Source organism: Theropithecus gelada, chromosome 9 (assembly GCF_003255815.1).
Source record: "Theropithecus gelada isolate Dixy chromosome 9, Tgel_1.0, whole genome shotgun sequence".
NCBI lineage: Eukaryota > Metazoa > Chordata > Mammalia > Primates > Cercopithecidae > Theropithecus > Theropithecus gelada.
In genome coordinates, this window is record NC_037677.1 from 76,000,475 (window position 1) to 76,021,912 (window position 21,438).

Sequence of the window (21,438 nt, forward strand, 5' to 3'; positions counted from 1 at the left end):
TGGGCTGAAAATATTCAGTAAACCATACTATAAACAGATGTGCTGTCATCCAGGCTTTGAGCCCAGGCAGAGTAGATTCAGCACTTTTTTTTTTTTTTGAGACAGGGTCTTGGCCTGGGCTGGAGTCCAGTGGCATAATCATAGCTCACTGTAGCCCCCAACTCCTGGGCTCAAGCAGTCCTCCCACCTCAGCCTCTCGAGTAGCTGGGACTACAGGCATGTTCCACCACACCCAACTAATTTTTAAATTTTTTATAGAGACGGGGTCTCACTATGGTGCTCAGGCTGTTCTTGAGCTCCTTGCTTCAAGTTGTCCTCTGGTCTCAAGCAATCCTCCCATCTCAGCCTCCGAAAGAGCTGGGAGATTCAGCATAATTCTTAAGGGCTCTAGGACAAATGAGTGAGTATTGGCTTCAACTTAAAGTCACCAGCTGCATTTGCCCCTAACAAGAGAGTTAGCCTGTCCTTTGAAGCTTTGAAGCCAGATACTGACTTCTTATCTCTAGCTATGAAAACCCTAGGTGGCATTTTTTTCAATAGAGGGCTGTTTCATCTACATTGAGAATCTGTTGTTTGGGGTAGATACCTTCATCAGTTGTCTTCTGGATAAGTTGCTGTAGCTTCTACAACAACAGTTTCTGCTTCACCTTGCATTTTAGGTTAAAAACAACATCTTTCCATAAACTTCTGCTAGGATCTATGAACCAGCATTTGCTAGCTTTGCATTTTTCTTCTGCAGCTTCCTCATGGTGACTCTCAGCCTTAATACAGTTGAAAAGAGTCTTATCCTGGATTAGGCTTTGGCCTGAGGTAATGTTGTGGCTGATTTGGTCTTCTATCCAGACCACTAAAACTTTCTTCATATTAGCAGTCAGGCTGTTTCACTTTCTTATCATTTGTGTGTTTACTGTAGTTAGCACTCTGAATTTCCTTCAAGAGCTTTTTCTTTTCATTCATAGCTTGGCTGTTTGGCACAAGAGGCCTAGTTTTAGGCCTGTCTTTGCTTTCAAAATGCCTTCCTTACTAAGTTAATCACTTTTTAGCTTTTGATTTAAAGTGAGAAATGTGACATTTCCTTTCATTGAACACTTAGAGGCCGTTGGAGGGTTATTAATTATTCATTGGAGGGTTATTAATTATTAATTGGCCTAATTTCAATATTATTGTGTCTCATGGGTAGGGAGGCCTGAGGAGAGGAAGAGAGATGGGGGAACAGCTGGTCAGTGGAGCAGTCAAGACACACATATTTATCCAATTTGCCATCTTATGTGGGCGTGCTTCGTGACATCCGAAAATAATCACAAGAGTAACATCAAAGATCACTAATCACAGATCACCATAACAGATATAATAAGTTTGAAAAATTTCAAAAATTACCAAATTGTAATACAGAGACATGAAGTGAGCACATGCTGTTGGAGAAGTGGTGCCAGTAGATTTGCTCAAGCTGCCACAGACCTTCAATTTGTAAATAATGCAGTATATTTATAAAGCACAATGAAGTGAAACACAATAAAATGAGGTATACCTGTACAGTTGCATAGTCTGCCTCCACACAAGATATCATATTATAGTTATTTTTCTCTATATATCCTTCCAGAGATATTTTTAAACATGCAAATACTGTATATGTTTATTACAAAATCTACCTTAAACACTTTCTGTTTCTTGTTTTTTCCCCCATAAGTGTAAACCTGCCCTTTGTTCATCAAATAAATTTCAAATGATTTTTTTAATCTTTTTTTCTTTTGATATCTGCATGGGAAAAACACTGTGAACCCATAGAAATGATAAATATTTATAGTGGTGAATACCCTAAATACTCTCACTTGATCATTACACATTCTATGCCTGTAAGAAAATATCACATGTACCCCGTAAGTATGTACAAATACTATCTACCAAAAAAAACCAACTGTGACATTTCTGAGTTTTAGTTGGAAATGCCGTCCCTAATTATTATCAGTTACTCAAGGATTCCTACATGTTTTCGGGGACCCTTTTATCATTTCAATCTTTGATACATTTGGAATTTATCCTGACATATGCTATCAAGTATGAATACAACTTATTTTTTCCTGATCACTGTTTAATCAGAATAACACCATTTAATAAATAATCCTTCCCCACTGATTTAAAATCCCATTCTCATATAATAAGTTCTCACGTATGTTTCATTCTAAAATATGTTTTAATATCTGGTAGGATGGCAAGGTTAGTTCCACCTTATTAATCTTATTTATTTATTTATTTATTTATTTTTTTACATATGTGAACTTTAGAGTTGGCTTATGGTTAAAAACAATTTTTGAGGCCGGGCATGGTGGCTTACTCCGGTAATCCCAGCACTTTGGGAGGCTGAGGCGGGTGGATTGCTTGAGGCCAGGAGTTTGAGACCAGCCTGGCCAACATGGTGAAACCTCACCTCTACTAAAAATACAAAAATTAGCTGGCCGTGTTGTCACGCACCTGTAATCCCAGGTACTTGGAGGCTGAGGCACAAGAATCACTTGAATTCTGGAGGCGGGGGTTGCAGTGAGCCGAGATCACATCACTGCACTCCAGCCTGGGCAACAGAGAGAGACTGTGTCCCTCCCCACCCCCCAAAAAAAGAGTTGGTATTTTTATTATAATCGCACTTTAGCTGTAGATTAAGGAAAATTGATATAGTTTATTATGTTGAATCTTTTTTGAGAACATAGGTGTGTGTCTTAGGAATGTTTTAAAGATACCTTCTTATACATCTTTTACTTATCTAGCTTATTTTCATGTTTTGGGGGGGTTACATTTTATAAATGGGGTCTTTTCTTTCATTACATTTTCTAATGAGTTGTTTGTGTTTAGAAAGCTTATTTTCTGTTTACTAATTTGTATTCAAATGCCATGTCATATATTTTATTATTTGTATTTGTCTTTAATTTTATTTTCCAGTGTACAAATATTATCTTCAGAGTATTTATCTCCACCTTTCCAAATTATTATACCTCTAATTTCTTTCTCTCTAATTGCATTTACTAGGAACTCCAGAATATTAGATGATAATAATATAAAAGACATCATGATAAAATATTCTTGTGAAAGCTTCTTGTATTTTAAAAGAAGTGCTTTTTCAGTTCTGTCCTTTAAACTTGAGACTAACTCCTGGTAGGTTGAGGTAGATAGTTTTATCATATTGGAAATATTCATCTATCCTTATATTACAAAAGTTTTCATCAGTACTGGATGTTAAATTTGTAAAGTGCCTTTTCAGCATCCATTGATATGACTGCGATATTTTTTTCTTCTCAAATCTATTAGAATGAATTACCTGAGTAGATTTCATCTTTTGCCACCCTTGTGGCTGGGATAAACCCCACATGGTCAAGGAGTATTAGCTTTTTAATATTCACTGGGTTTTTTTTGACAGGTTTATCATGTTCATTCCGATAGCTATGAGACACAAAATCAGCATTATGGAAGAAGCTTAACAAAAGAAACTATAAAAGATGGTAAGGATTAAAAAACTAATGCTTTTATGATTGAACAGTTAATTCTAAAGTTATTTCAGTTTTAGTTGTCATTTGGAAAAGTGATTTGATTCATAATCATTTTTTAAAAAAAAATAATGAAACTTAGATTTACAGAATTGGATTAATCACAAGCCCTGGTTCATAATACATCAAGACCATGGGACCATGAATGGCCCTGTTACATTTTCATTTATTTCTTATTAATATAACTTAAAAAAATAATGAACAGCTGTGTACCAACCATCTAGCTCAATACTGGAACTAGAGGTTGTCTATAAAATTATTTTGTAAGTAAACGTTATAGATCATAGTATATTAAAACTGCTTGTTACATAAGAGACTTTAAAATATGTGTTGTAGCATGTAATGTATTTTTATTGAATTTTTCCATGTGTAGTTGAACTATGTAAGTTTCTAGAGCTCTTCATAATGAATAATTAAGTGGCATTAAACTGATTTAAATAAAATCTGTTAACATACATATATATGTTTCTAAAATATTTATGGCCAAGATATTACAAAAACAACAATATCCTAGCTTCCTGGAAATAACTTTATATTACACGTTTATTCTTAGCTCTACTAAGATAGAGAAGAACTTATGCATAGTGTAAAAAGTTTGTAGAAGAATTCTTATTTTGTGTATAGAAAGCAAACATCCATAGCTTGAGCTTAACAATTAGTGTTTGCCTTGGAGTACTTAATCAACAGCAAAATAACTTTCAGATGGGCTATTTAAAAAATATTTTCCCATGCTACTAATTTAGTCATACCTGAATGTATCTTTTAATAGTTTCTGTCCCAAATTGGAGAAACAAGTTATTTGAAAGCAGAAATCAAATTATATATACCTACAAATTCCCAAGTATGATAAACTAGGCCTAGTTTTTAAAAAGCCCTAATAATCTGATAGGTTAAAACATTTAAAGGTCTCAATTTTCAATAATATACCTACCCTGGAAAAGCGCTATTCCCAAAAGTGAGCTGAACTTTTTGGAACAATTGACTTAATCAATATTATTGAAAGCAAATGAAAATTAGCAGAGTTATGGTTTGGTATTTGGTAATGGTACCATTAAAAAATAATTAAATTTGACTCTAGGTTTTAGTTAGCTCTAAATGAGATTCTAACAAACAAGTTTTTTTGTTTTTTTGGTTTTTTCCCCAAGACAATCTTGCTCTATTGCCCAGGCTGGAGCACAGTGGCACGATCTCGGGTCACTGCAACCTCTACCTCCCAGATTCAGGTGATTCTCGTGCCTCAGCCTCCCACGTAGCTGGGAGTACAGGCATGCGTCACCAAGCCTAATTTTTGTATTTTTAGTAGAGACGAGGTTTTACCATGTTGGCCAGGCTGGTCTTGAACTCCTGACCTCAGGTGATCTACCCGTCTCTGTCTCCAAAAGTGCTGGGATTACAGGCGTGAGCCACTGTGCCCAGCCCGAACAAGTAATTTTACTGTAAAATTTCTCACAATAGCAAATAGAGCGAGTCTTGGAATCCTATTTCTTTTTTCTTTTTTTTTTTTTTTTAGACGGAGTCTAGCTCTGTCGCCCAGGTTGGAGTGCAGTGGCATGATCTCGGCTCACTGCAAGCTCCGCCTCCCACGTTCACACAATTCTCCTGCTCAGCCTCCCGAGTAGCTGGGATTACAGGCACCTGCCACCATGCCTGGCTAATTTTCTTTTTTTTTTTTTTTTTGTATTTTTAGTAGAGATGGGGTTTCACCATGTTAGCCAGGACGGTCTCGATCTCCTGACCTCGTGATCCGCCCATCTCGGCCTCCCAAAGTGCTGGGATTACACGCATGAGCCACCACACCCAGCCTGGAATCCTATTTCTTAAGAGAATATAGTGAGAGAAGTAAACTATCAGTCAAGTGTAATAAATTTTCTTTTGTCTAAATAGGACATTTCATATCATGTTAGTGTAATTTAAATGTTTTCTAGTAAGATCATCTTCACCAAAAATTAAGCTGAGGTCAGATTTCTATATCTGACTAGAATTCTTAGAATTCTAGGATTAACTGTTCACTTAATTATAAGGGAGGATGGGGAAAATATTGGAGAATTCTGTGATGAGTTTACTTCCCAGATAATAGTTATTTCATAATTTGATTATAATGCTCATATTTTTCTTTTTTATAGGAGTCTCCAGATTTTTTCATAATGGGTATTGCTTAAGAAAAGATGCTGTTGCTGCCAGTATTCAGAAGATTGAGAAAATTCTGCAGTGGTTTGAAAACCAGAAGCAGCTTAACTTTTACGCAAGTTCATTACTATTTGTTTATGAAGGTTCATCTCAGCCAACCACTACAAAATTGAATGACAGAACTTTGGCAGAAAAGTTTTTGTCCAAAGGACAACTGTCAGACACAGAAGTACTAGAGTACAATAATAACTTTCATGTGTTAAGTTCCACAGCTAATGGAAAAATAGAGGCTTCAGTGGGCAAAAGCTTGTCCAAGATGTATGCTCGTCACAGGAAAATGTATACAAAAAAGCATCACAGTCAGACTTCATTGAAAGTTGAACATCTGGAGCAAGACAATGGGTGGAAAAGCATGTCACAGGAACATTTAAATGGAAATGTACTTTCCCAACTGGAAAAAGTTTTCTACCATCTTCCCACTGGTTGCCAAGAGATTGCTGAAGTAGAAGTGCGAATGATAGATTTTGCTCATGTGTTCCCTAGCAACACAATAGATGAGGGATATGTTTATGGGCTAAAGCATTTAATTTCTGTACTTCGAAGTATTTTAGACAATTGAATTCTCTGTTACAGTCTTTTTAAAGGGTGGGCCAATCATAGTGAAGAGGAGCAGTCAATATCTCTGCACCTGTAATGCTGTGTAAAAAATTTGTATCGTGAGTCAACATTTTATTTGTCTTTATACTTTTGGAAGAAAGGTTAACTTTTTTATAATCTTACTCAGGAAAACTAATTATTTGTTCATTAGAAAACTATGAAGAATAAAGAAACTTAGGAATGTTAAGCAGGGAATGTGGTGGTACATGGCTTAAACATCTTTTTTGGCTCAAGCAAAATGCAAACCATTATTCAGTCATTAAGAGTTTAGTTAGCTTTCTGTAGCCAGTTCATGAAATCTCTGTCCACCCAGCCTTGACAATGAGCCATATCTAAAATATTACGTTATTAGAACACCTATCAAAATCTCAAAAGCACAGGTTGATGTCCTTAGTATTGCTATGTATGAAGTTACTAAAACTGGAGAAAATTCTACTTCAGAAATAAGTACTGTTTAGGTTTTATATTAAAAGTTCAGACCAGCGTATCAAAGGGTGCTTCTTAGTGAAATGATTTAGTATCGTTGCATTCCAAAAGCAGATTTTCTCTTTAATTTTTACATCTCTCTCTCAAAATATTATACTTCATGAAAAAGACAATTGACATGGATGACAACAACAAAGTCTTGAAATTAAGGGCACACTAATTGTTCTTACCTGGGTTAGGGGAAGAGAGATGTTATTTTCAAGGAACAAAATATTTTCTTTTACAATCGAAAATTCATGAGAAAATTGGAATATAAATTTATTACATTGTGAAAAGTATCGTAAACCATATACCTTTGTATCTAAATGCAGCTTCAAAAAAGTAAATAATTGAAGTTTTATTTCTCCTCTAAATAACTTGAATTTTTTCTTTAAAAATTTATGTATTTTTGTGTCCCCATTTAGTTAAGCAGTAGTGTAAATGTTGTTAAAAGCAGTTTCTCAGAATTATAGTAAGCAATGAAAGACAGTATCTAATTAGGTTGTTATCAAAATACCATGTGTAAATTAGTCCCTAATATAGGGTCTGGTGCGTATCTATATTCATGCTTCTATTTCACTCTTAATCAAAACAGTTTTATATTATGTTGAATGGTGAAATTATAACTTAATTTCATGGGGACAGGGGCAGTGCTACTGTTCCTGGAAAAATTAGATTTGTATTGTCTTTGTTTGACACCCACCACCTTAAAAAAAATCAACTAGTTGTTTGTCATTGAAAACATTTAAAACTTTGAGTCTTCAAATACATTTGATGTTAATGCTGTCATTACTTGCACTTCGATTCACTAATAACATTTCTAGGTAGTTATCAGTTTTGTCATAGTTCTGGAAAATATTTTGGGGTTGTAAATTGTTTCTCCTCTTTTTCTTCTAGAGTTACAAATTGAATTTTTAAATCTTAGCGCCTTTGTTGTGGTGTGGAGAAAATTTCACAATTTTATGTTTATTTTACCTTCTCAGCCTTCTCTGGGGGTACTTTGCAAATACCTGAGTACAAACAGAAGTACCAACTAAATGCTCTATGAACTCTATCCTTAGTAAATCTATTAAACCTGAATAACTTAAAATCACATGCATTTTGTAATAGCAAAATTTGATTTTAATTTTTTATTTAGAATTGGTGTAATTATCACAGGGACTTCCAATTTTTCTTCACTTTTCAAATGGATATTGGCTATAGTTTTATGTTTTAATGGGAGTGAATTTCAAGTGATAATCAGAAAATTTTTAGTTTTACTTTTTTCTTTTACAGTATGGATTTTGTTGTTATTTGGATAGCGGTTCAATAAATCTTAAGTTCAGATAATTAAACACTATTTTGAATCTTAACAAGATACTGAGGCTTTTTTTGTATGGGATTATATCAACCTATGTACAATGAATTTAATACACTTAAGTATTATCAGATTTTTGCACATTTTAGCTCAATAAAATCTGAATTAACTGTTCAAGATTTTTTTTTATCTGTATTTGAAAATATAATTTTGTAAAATCAATGTCTTACCCTTTTGATAAAATAGATCGTTTTGATTTTAATAAAGCAAGAAGCCCTCTTATCTGTTGTTTTTCAGGGAAGGGATTAACATTTAATTCTGTTTACATTTGTTATTGTTATCCAATGCTCATTTTGTGTTGCTTTATAAGAAAGCTTAGGTATAACAGAATAAGTATCTGTTTATCTAATCTACATGTGACTGTTTTAGTCTCTCTCAGTCACTTAATGTTATGCTGAAATTTACCACTGTGGGGATGAATGATCACTATTCAACAAGCATATTTGAACATGTAAAGGCTTAAGAAATAAGCATATTAGGGATATAGTTTGGGTAAATAGGATTCTCATAGTTTTTTTCCCCTATGAAACATAAGTAATGATTTTAGTGTATTTCTTATGGAATACACTCATTTAAAAAGGACTTTAAGAAATTGTGGATGTGAATAATACCTTTCTCTAATAAAAATTTAAATTGTATAATAGTTTTGTAATAAAGTATTTACATTAATTGATATTTTAATATGGATGGACATTGCATAGATTCAAGTAAATTAAAATCAATGATAAATGCTAAATATTTTATCTAAATAGTTTTTCAAGAAACAGTTATGAAAATGTGCATATTAAATGGCTCTAATGTGGAGCTTGTGGTATTTCAACTCAGTATTCATTATTCTTTGTTTCGTGCGTCTGGAAAGATTGTACTTACTTTTCTTCTTTACACTACAATTTGCTCTTATGGGGCTCTAAACTGTTCAACTGAAGAACCTTTGTCTGTATTTTGATTGAGCATAATTTAGTATTTTATGATTTCCAAGATGATGTTCTTATGTCTATCAAGTCTGTGTATCAAATTTATAACATCATTTAAGAACAAGGAATTTCCGTAGACCCTTCAGTTGCAATTTTTTGTTTCACACAACTGAAAATACATTTGTTTCTAGGGGTTGGAATATTGTAGAAGATGTAGGATGAAAGAAAACGATAGAACAACAAAAGAATTCTGTTTGTGAAATTACAGGAATTGTGTCTACTATGGTAAAGCATTGTCATCATTGTAGTACATTTTCTCTTACTAGTTTGACATTTACACGTTAAAACTTGTTTTGCTTTAAAAAATGTTTACAATGCTTACCTTTTTGCTCTGGCGCCTTTAGTCTTGATTTGATACGTTTGTACCCTCAGTTATCCTTTCTATTACATGTTTTTGATGTTTTCATAGCCTAGGAAACATCTATTCCTTTTGAATAATTGTCAATCTGATTATCTAAAGAGGTAACAATTATCTGTTATTGCTTTGGAAAAACAAGTAGGGTTGTCTTTGGAGGCCAGGCTTCTTAGTTCATTCAAAAATATTTCTTGGATTTATGCCATGTGTTAAGCATTTTTAGCCCCCAGTATTACAACTGTGAACCAAACAGATAAGGTCCTAACCATTTTCAGCATTCTCTTTGGATGGGGTGGGATTGGGGACTTAATTAAAATAGAGATATAGAAAAATAGGCATCTAAATAATAAGTATGGGGTTGAAATAAAGCAACTAACAATAGTTGAAGTGAGAAGTAATATTTTGCAGTATTGTAACCTCTATTTAAGTTTGGGTAGTAGTTACAGATAGCATAAAAAAGCCTTAATTTTTCACTTTCCTTGCTGGCAAAGGTACATTTATTTAGACTGTCCATTTACATTGCTCTGAGAAGCATTCCATTACATATTCCCAAGCAAATGAGCTGCATCATCTTTACTGTATTTTACAATTTAGTACAACAGTTTTCAATCTTAACATCACTGTTATTTTAAATTTGGCAATGAATATGAAATTACTTTTGACTTACAGACTGATTATATTATTACTTTGAAAATGCATTAATTTCTTAGAAAAGTTTGGAGCCTCTATCTTTTTTTGAGTTAATATTTAAGTTCTGATTACTTATATTAATAGCCTGTACTAAGTGAAAATATTATTCATGCAAGTAAACAAGTCACTATAGGCTTTCGAGACTTTTCTTTAATTTTAGATTTTGTCATCATTGAGGTTTAAATTTTTTACCTACTGTCCATTTAAAATATATATTAACAGTTTGTGAAGTGAAATAGTTTTAAGTATGATGTATGATGCACCTGCATATAAATGAAAATGGCGTGCACAAAGACACTTTACTATGGGAACTGTACTGGAAGATTTATGAAAGCATGTGAAATTGCACCTAAAATTGTGTTATTAGTGACTATGAGCAACAATGCTAAATTTATTGTACTTGATGAATGAATGTATTTAGTCTAGTCACAGTTACTTTGGTTTAAATGTATAAATGTCTTTAGGGTTTTTTTTTAATGTGTTTGTAATTTGTACTATTGTGGGAGTATACTTGGACTGCAGGGGTTATTGTCAATGTGTGATTTGTGTTTTTATTTTATAGAATCATCTAATGTGATATACCAATTTTTATAAGTGATATTTACATAATTCTAATAACTGTATATTTGACAACCTATTAAAATGTTTTGCATTGGAACTTTTTTCATTAATTGTAACATGCTAACAAACATGGTGGTTTAAAAATAACTCATTCATTCAACAGATATTTGAATGTTATGTATCAGAAACTACAGGAATCATTGGGGAATCAAAGATGACAAAGTGCATCAATAGAAATTCCCTAATTTGAGACAAATTGGAGAAGGGATTTTTTTTTTTAAGCGTACACATTGGAAATGATAAAATATTTAAAGTTTTCCATGGATATTTATTTTTTCTATCACATAAACTAAAATCTTTAGAATCAACCTAGAAGGAGAAGTGGGCCATAGGAGAAACAAATTGATATGGCTATGAAAATGCAATAACTTAAGTAGGTAAGTTTTTTGTTTTTGTTTTTGTTTTTGCATGTATTTGAAATTTCAGGAATTAGTGACCAAGTTATTCTTTTCATTATTAGTTAAAAAGAGGGTACTGTTGAACACCTACTGGTTTTCCAGGCACTATATCTTGCTTTGGAGATTTTAAAAAGTTAAAAAGGATTCAGTACCTATTATCAAGACATATACTGACTGAAAGAGAAGAAAACATGTTGATGTGGGATAAAGTAGTGGAATTATGATTGACTTCTCAATATCCACAGGGTTGTAAAGATAGAGAAGTCATTCTAATAGCATGCAAGAGGAAGAAGAGAGTGTAACTTATAATATCGTAGTGCTAAAGAAGGTTGTATTGAATTCCACCTTAATGCCTGCTTCTTTGTGAATGCTATGAGGAGGAGCAATACTATGTGATGTAGTAGTTTTTTCCCTCCTGATTAGGATAGGCTGCTTAACTGCTAAAAAACAAAACAAAACAAAACAAAAAACCATGGAACCCCACTGCCACAGTCCCCAAGTTATAGCTAAGTGTAAAGACTAAATAAAAGCTAAAGAGAAAGAATAAAAAGTGAAAATAATTGTAAGTAAAAATAATTACGTGAGGATTTTGTTTAAATGCAGATTCTGATTAAGTAGACTGGACTGGACTCGGATGCTGGTCCATGGACCGCACTTTTGACTAACAAGATTTGCAACAAGTTCCTTGGAGGTAGGGTGTGCACTACCACTTGAACAGAGGCCCAACTAGAGCTGTTTGAAGGCCAAGAGAGTGCTGACAACAGAAAAGGAAATGGGCTTAGAATGTGAAGAAAATACAGCCAGAAATGGCTTAAGATAACGCTGGCCACTCAATTGGAAGAAAAAGTTCATTGGAAAGTTAATGTCAAGGACATTAAACCATGCCTCCTGCAACAAGTTTTGGGAGTCCTGTAATGATAGACTTGTTATTTTATATTATTTGTGCCACTGGCTTTTTTTTTTTCCTTTCTGGGTGAATAATTACTACTTTTCCAACCTAAGAAAATATCTGCATATGCTTGTTAATTACATTGTTCTTGTCATCTGACAACATTCTAGATGTGCTTTGGGCATAAATGACGTGGTACCATAGGCTCAAATGCCAAGAAATGTTGAAAACCAAGTCTTTCTAAGAGGAGTTAGGAAGGTCTTTAAAATTATTATTTAATGAAAGTTAAATTTTTAAAGTGCCTTGGAATAGGCTCTAGGACAATGATGAGTGTGGAAGCATCGTGTGGAGACAGTTCACAGAGGAATAACCAGTCTCACCTCATACACTTTAAAGATCATACACTTAAGGTAAATAGACCTAGTTTATAGCTTTTGAGGCTTGAATGCAGTTCAAATGACATCCTCATATTTATAAATTTGTAAAGAAACTGTAATACCATAACTTTTAATTCTTACTCGTTTTAACTCCCAGTTTCCACTCTTCATAGTGGTTGGCCCTGACCCACCCAAGTTATGTCAGAGGTGGAGGGGATAATCAGTCCAACTCGTGGACTAGCCTGACCACTCTGTCCGCAATTAATTGCTGCATAACACCCCAAAGTGTCAGCGTAAGTCTTAACCCCGTTTATTATTTGGATGGGTCTGCAAGTTGGCTGAGCAGTTCTACTGATCTTGGCTAGACTTATGTCTCTAGAATCAGCTGGCAGGTCATCTGGGGGTAGGGGTGGGACAATGTGTCTCATATTTCAGCAGGCTAGTCCAGGCATTTCTCTTAGTTGTAGTTAGGAGTTCAGGGGAAGCTGAAAACATGCAAACAGTTTTCAAGTTTCTGTTTAAGTTTGCCACTGTTGCTGAATGCAGTTAGAGTGGGAGGACGCTGAAGAAGGGTGTGGATACCGGGAAACCACAGTACAATCAACTACATGCTCCAACCTCAGATTAACTCACACAGGGCACCAAGAAAGTGTGTCTTGTCGTCCATGGCTTTCTGGGGCAGCAATGTCAGAACAAGTTAGACATTTAACTTGGATATTTAATTCTGTGAATCAGAACAGAGGCAGCAGGACAAGCAGCATATGCGAATTTTAAAACCCCTTTTCTTGTTTCTTTTCTTTTTCTTTCATCTGTTACCTCTTCTAAGTAGAGCCCACTGGGCAGTCCTAGAGTATTGCCATCTTCCTCTTTAAATTATGATGTTATAGTTTGGAGAGTGGTTTGGTGTCCTAAGCAATCTTGTCTTATTCATGAGTTTCCTTGGTGATCAATGTCAACTGATTTTATTTCTAATGTAGGCAAACTGTTCGCTTCTATGACAGAAATAATGCAAAATAATGCATACCTTCTATTGTGTGTTGTAAACACCAGTTCACTAGTTAATGTTGAAACTCTTTTCACAGATCTAGTAGTTTTAGTTCAGCTTTTAGATGCAGGGGCTACTTAGTTTTAAAATACTGTTTGAACTTGAATATGCTGTTTTATTTCAGTTTAGTTGGATTTTCATCATCCTAAATCAGAATTTCACATTAATTCATTGTCATTTTCTCCCTGCTATTTTTTTTTTTCTTTTTAATGTACCAAAGAGGGTGAAAAGTCTTAGGACGAATGCCTATTTACTTTATAATTTCCCTTTCCCATGCACTTCCCATTCATTTTTTCCCCAGAGGGGATACTGTTAGGTTTTTACTCTGTTATTGGTAATAATATGTACATTTGCATATGTAATAATTAGTTTTGAATCTGTTTCTTGGGGATAATAAAATTAGTAAATCTTCTTTGAAAAATGGCAACATCTAGCACTCTGGCCTTATCCAAATATATCAGTGTGTTTATCCCTAATTTCTAGTTTCTAGATTTAAGTGAATTTGCCTAATCTTAAGTAGAAGGGTTAATCAGACCTGTGCTCAGTTACTACACAAATATGTGCTATGTAGCTTTTCCAGGCTAATTTTTACTTTTTCCATATAGCTTTTGTAGAGACCTTACTTTCATGAAAGTGCTCAAGGATCTGAGTTTTTGAAATATGGTGTCATCCATTTGAGATGAAGCCATAAATAGCAGATAACATATTAGAAGCTTCCACATAACAAATCTGCAAATAACTGAAGTGCATTTCTTCAAGTATACAGTGTTCTCAAACTGTTTATAATAATCCTTCCAAAAGATATTGCACAATTCCTTATATTTTCAGAAGGAGATATTTAAGGTAAACAGTGGCTATTTTTTCACCGTATTTAAATAAGGTCAGGCCAGGGGGTGGTAGATGTTCTGTAGCCACTTTCAGAATCATCGTTATTCCTGTTCCTTCCTTTAATAAAACAAGGCAAATGCCTCTGAAGTACCTGCTCTCCCTCCTTATTTCAGTTATCTATCCATAGCTCCTCCAATGATGTCAAACACAGTACCTGGCTCATATTCATACTCCACATTACAGTTTCTGAAGTTATTTTTGATGATTTTTTGTACACATAGGTGATTTTTCGTACACATAGGTGATTTTTCCGATACCTTGACCTCTCAGTCCCTGACCTCCTCACTTCCAGTGATTTTATTTTCTACCCCAACTTCAGCCACTCATTCTCATGGGCACTCTAGACATTACTGATTAATATCCCACCCTATCTCCTCCTATACTTTCATCTTCCTCTTTCTACTATTTTCACCCACAAGGATCCAGTGCGTTGATTCTAACCTTTGCATTGTCCATCATCTTCATGTTCTTACTTTAAGCCTTATACAACTCGGATTCAAAAGTCCTTCATTACAGTCCCTCCCATATACACAGTTACAGATTTTCTAGCCCTATTCCTTTCATTGTATTTCCCTGGGAAACTCAAACCCTGGTTTTCTTTATTTTCTACCAACTCAGTACCTGTACCTTAGAGATGAAAAAAGTTGGCATGTTCTCACTTAAAAGAGGGAGCTAAACAAAGGATATTGATGGACATAAAGATGGCAACAACAGACACTGGGAACTACTGGGGGTGGGGTGGGTCAAGGAATGAAAAACTATTAGGCACTGTGCTTAGTACCTGAGTGATGGAATCAATCATATTCTAAACCTCAACATCACACAATATAATATACCCAGGTAATATATATTGTGTATAATATATATTAATATAATCTATATAATATCTATATAATATAATATGATATGTATAATATAATATAATACAAACCTGCTAAAGTATGGCCTGAATCTAAAATAAAAGTTGAAATTATTTTAATAAAAAGAGCTAGATGAAAATGGTTGGAGAAAAACACAACAATCTTCCTGGTGTCTCTTGAAATTTATTACTTCAAACTCCAAGTGGTTTGAAGATTGCCTTCACTACTGTCAAGGCAATCTTACTACGCCTTCAAAGCCAATTACCCCACCATTCTTCCAGAGGGCTGTTTCACCATGCCTCCTCCCTCAGCCTCCCTTAGTCCATGTTTTTACCTTTTCACTAAGAAAAAGGTTGTAATCAAAATGTTAGCACATCTTCAAACCTACATATCCATCTCCTTCTAGATCCATATGTATATATATGTATTTCTTTTCTGCTGTTATAATGGATGAACACTGCCATTTTCTATGTGAATTTAACTCTTCTCCTGTTGCCCTTAGATCCAATACTCTCTCTCATATTAAAAACCATCACTGGGCCAAGTGTGGTGGCTCATGCCTGTAATCCTAGCACTTTGGGAGGTCAAGGAGGGATGATCTCTTGAGCCCAGAAGTCCGAGACCAGCCTGGGCAGCACAATGGGATCCTGCCTCTAAAACAGCAACAAACAAACAAAAAGCCATTTGTGGTAGTACGCGCCAGTAGTCCCAGCTACTCAGAGGCTGAGGTGGGAGGATCACCTGAACCTATGAGGTGGAGGATGCAGTGAGTTGCGATGGTGCCACTACACTTCAGCCTGGGCAACTGAGTGAGACCCGTCTCAAAAACAACAGCAAAACATTACTACTGCTATGCTCACTCCTTTCTTCTGCAACTGGAATGTTTCTCTCTCTACTGTGGCATTCCCATTAGTATACAGGTAAGATTTTCCACACCTATGTTATTCCCCCCTTTAAGCATCTATTATTGACTTTTCCTTACTCCTACACCTACCACCCTATTTCTTTGCTCCCTTTTCAGCAAAATGCCTCAACTTATTTCCAATTCTCCTTCTTTTCTCTGTTAACTCACTCCAATCAGGCTTTCTCACCATCCCAGCCCTAACACCCCCATAAATTGAAACAGTTCTTGACAAGAACAACTTCTATATTATTAAATCTGAAGTTCAATTCTCCTCATTTTACATGACGTAATAGCATTGGAGATGGTTGAATGTATTCTCCATTATAAATGTTCTCTTTCTTCATTTGGCCTTATTGACATTTCATTCTCCATATTTTTCTCCCACCTTTTATCTTCTCAGCACCTTTCATTGAGTCATTCTCTATTCACCAACCCCTGAGTCTTGATGTATTCTGAAAGTCAGTCTTCTCTTTTATGTAATGCTTCTTTAGGTCAGGTTCTGAAACCTATTAGACTTAATAGGTTTCAATAATGACTACTTTATAAAACCATATTTGCTATCCTGAACTGAAACTTATAGGTAATATAATCTATTCACACATATGATTTTTAAAAAGCAATACACAGAACACTGATAAAAAGTCAAGGAAGACCTAAATAAATTGAAGATATGGCATAGTTATGGATTAAAAACTCAGTTTTTAAGATGTCAATTATTATAAAAATGATCTATAGATTTAAAACAATCCTGATTTAAATCCTAGCAGAATATTTTTCCCTTAAAAAATCTAGATTCTAAAATATGTATGGAAAGGCAAAGGGAATAAAACAGCCAAAACTATTTTGAAAAAGAATGAAGTTGTATGGCCAGGTGTAGTGGCTCACGCCTGTAATCCCAACACTTTGGGAGGCCAAGAAGGATGGATCACCTGAGGTCAGGGGTTCGAGACCATCCTGGCCAACATGGTGAAATCCCATATTTATTAAAAATACAAAAATTAGCCAGGCATAGTGGTGCATGCCTGTGGTCTCAGCTACTCATGAGGCTGAGGCAGGAAAATTGCTTGAACTCAGGAGGCAGAGGTTGCAGTGAGCTGAGATCGCGGCACTGCACTGCACTGCAGCCTGGATGACAGAAGGAGGCTCCATCTAACAAAAAAAAAAAAGTGAAGTTGTATAATTCACACTACCAAATTCCAGGGTTCACTCTAAAGCTGCAAAAAACAAAGACACTGTGGTATTGAGAGATAGATACATAGATAAATGGAACAGAAAATAAAGTTCAGAAGTAGACACAAACAAATATGATCAATTGGTTTTTTTAACAGCTTTATTATATAATATACAATAAATTGCACATATATAAAATATACAATCTGATAATTTTGATATATGCATATACCCTTGAAATCAGGAAAATGAACATGTCAATCAATTGTAAAAATTTCCTTATGCCCATTGGTAATCCTGCTTGTAGGCCCTCCTCATCATCCCTCCTTCCTTTCTCCATTCCCAGGCAAATAATGATCTGCTTTCAAGTACATACAGTTATTTGAATTTTTGTTATTTCTATACTTTTTATTTATTGATTTACTTGGTGTGGCTTCTTGCTTTCAGAATAATTGTTTTAAAATTTATTCTCATAGTTTCATGTATCAATAGTTCATTTCTTTTTAACTGCTACATAGTATTCATATATATAGAGAGAGAGAGAGAGAGCACAATTTTCTTGTCTGTTGACCTGTTGATAGAAATTTAGATTATTTCTGGTTTTTGACTATTACCATAATAAAGCTACTATGAACTTTTGTGTACAAATCTTTGTATGAACATATGCTTTGGTTTTTCTTGGATAAATACCTAGAAGTAGACTGGCTGGGTCATTTAGTGGTTTAACATTTTAAAAAATTGCTGAACTGTTTTCCATAGTGATTTGACTATTTCACATTTTTACCATTCTGGTTGCTCCACATCCTCACCAACACTGGTATGGTCAGTTTTTTGTTTTTTTGTTTTTTTTTGTTTTTTTCCAATTTGAGGCATTCTAATAGATTTATAGTAGTATCTCACTGTGGTTTTAATTTGCATGTCACTGATGGCTAATGATGTCATTTTATGTGTTTATTTACCATCTATACATCTTCTTTGAGGAAGTATCTGTTTAACTTTTTAAGCATTCCTTTCTTATAGGCTTTCCCACCCATATCATTATTGCACATTGGGAGTTCATGATACACCCGGATACAAGTTATTTATTAGATATAATTTGCAAGTATTTTCTCCCAGTCTGTGAATTGTCTTTCATTCTCATTACAGAGAAGACATTCTTTTTGAAAACCAGAAATTTTTAAATTTGCAGAAGTGAATTCATCAATGTTTTTTTCTTTTTTATGTATGGTACATTCGATACTGGCTCTAAGAAGTATTTACTTAACCCAAGGTCACAAAGATTTTTACATTATGGATGAGTCATGAATTATGATTCGAGATTCTTAGTACATATGTATTGAATGAACAAATGAAATTACACTTCTTACATTTTAAAATCACATAGCTTCATCTTGCAGTGCTTTTGTGTGTGTGTGTAAAACATTTTTAGGCTACAATTTATTTTCACTACAATCCCCATTGGGTTGATGAGAGAGTTTGGGCCCCTGATGGTTTAACAGCTCTGTCCACAGTATCAGGAACTTGGGTACAAACCCAAACACACCACACCACAATTCAAACAGAGTCACGCTCCAGCCACAAGCTAGGTGTATTTCATTATTAGGAACACACTAAAACATGCTAGTTATTTTTTCTAAACTAGGAGTGGGTATTAATTAGATTGTGAGAAAAGTTTAAGTAGAGTTTCTGCAGTTCAGTGGCCTCTCCTCTAGTGAAAATACTTGGACCTTGTGTAATAAATCATCCCATGTGTTCTCATAAAATAGTGGCATTATTTTTTAAAAGACCTTAAATAGTAAATGAACAAAAATAGAAAATGTAGGTTGTATTTTCATATCTGTAAATGTCTTTCTTAATGAAGAAATGAGCCTCTTCTACATAAAAATGTGCAACTTGATTATTTCAGGCATTTTCAGCCTTTTCTACTCTTGATTCTTTTCCTGTCTTCATCATGTTCATTCCGTGAAAACGGGCCACAAAGGAGTGTGCCACAAAGAATATCACAAGAAACAGGTTCTTTAAAAAGAATCTTTCTGAGGGAACCAAAGTTAAGGTGAGGCCAAAAGATTTAGAAGACACTTAGAGAGACACTGTGGGCTCCACAGCCTGGATCAGCTCCTTCCTCTGGGCCAGGCTGTGAAGCAGTGATGGTGAGTGTTGCAGCAGAGGCAGGTCCTGCCTTACCCTCCAGGACACAAACTGATCCAGTCAGTACATGAGGCCACTACTGTCCATTTTACAAATGAGGGAACGGAGGCCCATGTCTAATGTCATGCAGTTAATTGGTGTTAAAGCTAAGATGTGGGCCCAGGGCTGGTGGGCACTTGTCTTTCTCCCTTGGTACCTATCATTTCTCTACACTTTAGGTACACAATTTGTTCATTTGCATCAGTATGAAGTTAGAAAAGTCCCACCCAAAGACAGACAGACAGACTGACAGACAGACATACTTTTATCTAGCAGCACTTGAGGAAAAGAACACAGTTGACTCTATGTATCTGCAGGTTCCTCATTTGCAGATCCAACCAATCAGAGATGGGAAATATTCAGGAAAAAAAAAAACTCCAACAAAAATAACAATACAACAATTAGAAATAATACAAATTTTAAAATACAGTAAAACAACTATATAGCTTTTACATTGTATTATGTATAATACATAATCTAGAGATGATTTAAAGTATACAGTAGGATATGGGTAGGCAACCTGCCCATATAAAATGATATTTTATATCACAGACTTGAGTATTCACAGATTTTGGAATCCATCTGGAACCAATCCTCCACAGATACCAAAGGATGACTGAATTAGATAAAATTCAGCAAGTATGTCACTAATACCACCCTCTCTTTCCCACTATATCAGGGAGTGTCACTGTGAGGTGGAATTTCCTCCTTCTCCCCAAAAGGAGAAAAACTACTGAACTCATAGGCTTCATTTTCCCTGGCTGGACAGAGATTGGTGACTTGGAGTTAATAATCTTTAACAATAAATAGAAGAGGTGATCTCCAGAAGAGATGAGGGGCTCTGGGAAAACACTGATGGCAATATTGTTTACCTCGATTGTGACAGTGGTTATACAAATGTTATCTATTTGTCAAGACTTGAGAAACTTATGAATGGTTGCATTTTGTTATATGTAAATTATAATTAAATAGAGTTATGAAAATAAGCAATAGGCAATGTAAGGCCTGCACATGCTCTGCCAACTGTCCTTGTTCTAAAACACATTCAGTTTGTTTTCATGAAAATTAAGCAGTAAAGCACAGAGCAGACCACAATCTGACTGAAAGAAAAACACATTTTCTGGTTTATAAAGGTTAAATGTCCTTCCCCCAGCAACATCTCTTAGCAGACCACTAATTATTTTAATCTCCAGCTCTTAAACTTGTATTCCAAAAGAACAAATCAGAGATCCATGCATTCAAGTTTAGTTTCTTCTGAGTGTTCACACACTTGAACACCCTTCGTTTACTTAGATGGATAAGTCACCAAGTTGGCAAACATTGGGTTACTTTCTCATGAACTATTCTAATTTTTGGTCTGGTTATTCCGGATATTTTACTGAAGTTAAACTGTGATCTAAAGTATAGTAACTAGAAGTTAAATTGTGATCCAAAGTGTAGTAACAGTAGCTAGTATTCATAGAGTTCGTAGTCAGTCCCAGGACTGTACTTTACATGAATTAAGCCATTAGCCATTTAGCAGCCAAAGTAATTAGAAATAGTCACAGTGTAATTTAGCTACATCAGAGCAGTAAGAATACCAAAAAGTCTTAGAAAAATATAGATTCCTTTCTAGTGATCCTTAGCTCCATCTTTGGAGTCAACGCCATCTTTCCAGTTGTCTCTGCAACAAAACGAAAAAAGAGTCATCTTTGACTTTTTCTTCCAAATCCATTCTATTAGTAAGGTTTGTTGGTTCTACCTTCAAAAATGCACCCAGAGTCTGACTCCCTCTCACCACCTCCAGTGTTAGTCCCCATCATCTCTTTCCAGGGTTGCCCAGTGGCCTTTTAGATTCTTGCATGCTTTCCCTTTTGTCACCCTATCCTTTTTCTCCATTAGCAGTGAGAATGAGGATGTTAAAATCCGAGTCAAATCATTTCACTCTCCCACTCAAGATCC

At 34.8% G+C, this 21,438-nt stretch overlaps 1 protein-coding gene across 1 annotated transcript in view; it reads left to right on the forward strand.

The window, feature by feature from the left end:
• IPMK (inositol polyphosphate multikinase) overlaps positions 1-10,816 on the forward strand; it is a 78,202-nt gene extending 67,386 nt beyond the window's left edge. The window contains exons 5-6 of the mRNA XM_025397944.1: positions 3,407-3,488; positions 5,657-10,816. Of these exons, the coding sequence (XP_025253729.1) occupies positions 3,407-3,488; positions 5,657-6,279 (705 nt within the window). The 3' untranslated portion in view covers positions 6,280-10,816. The remainder of the gene's footprint in view (positions 1-3,406; positions 3,489-5,656) is intronic.
• The last annotated feature ends 10,622 nt before the right edge of the window (positions 10,817-21,438 follow it).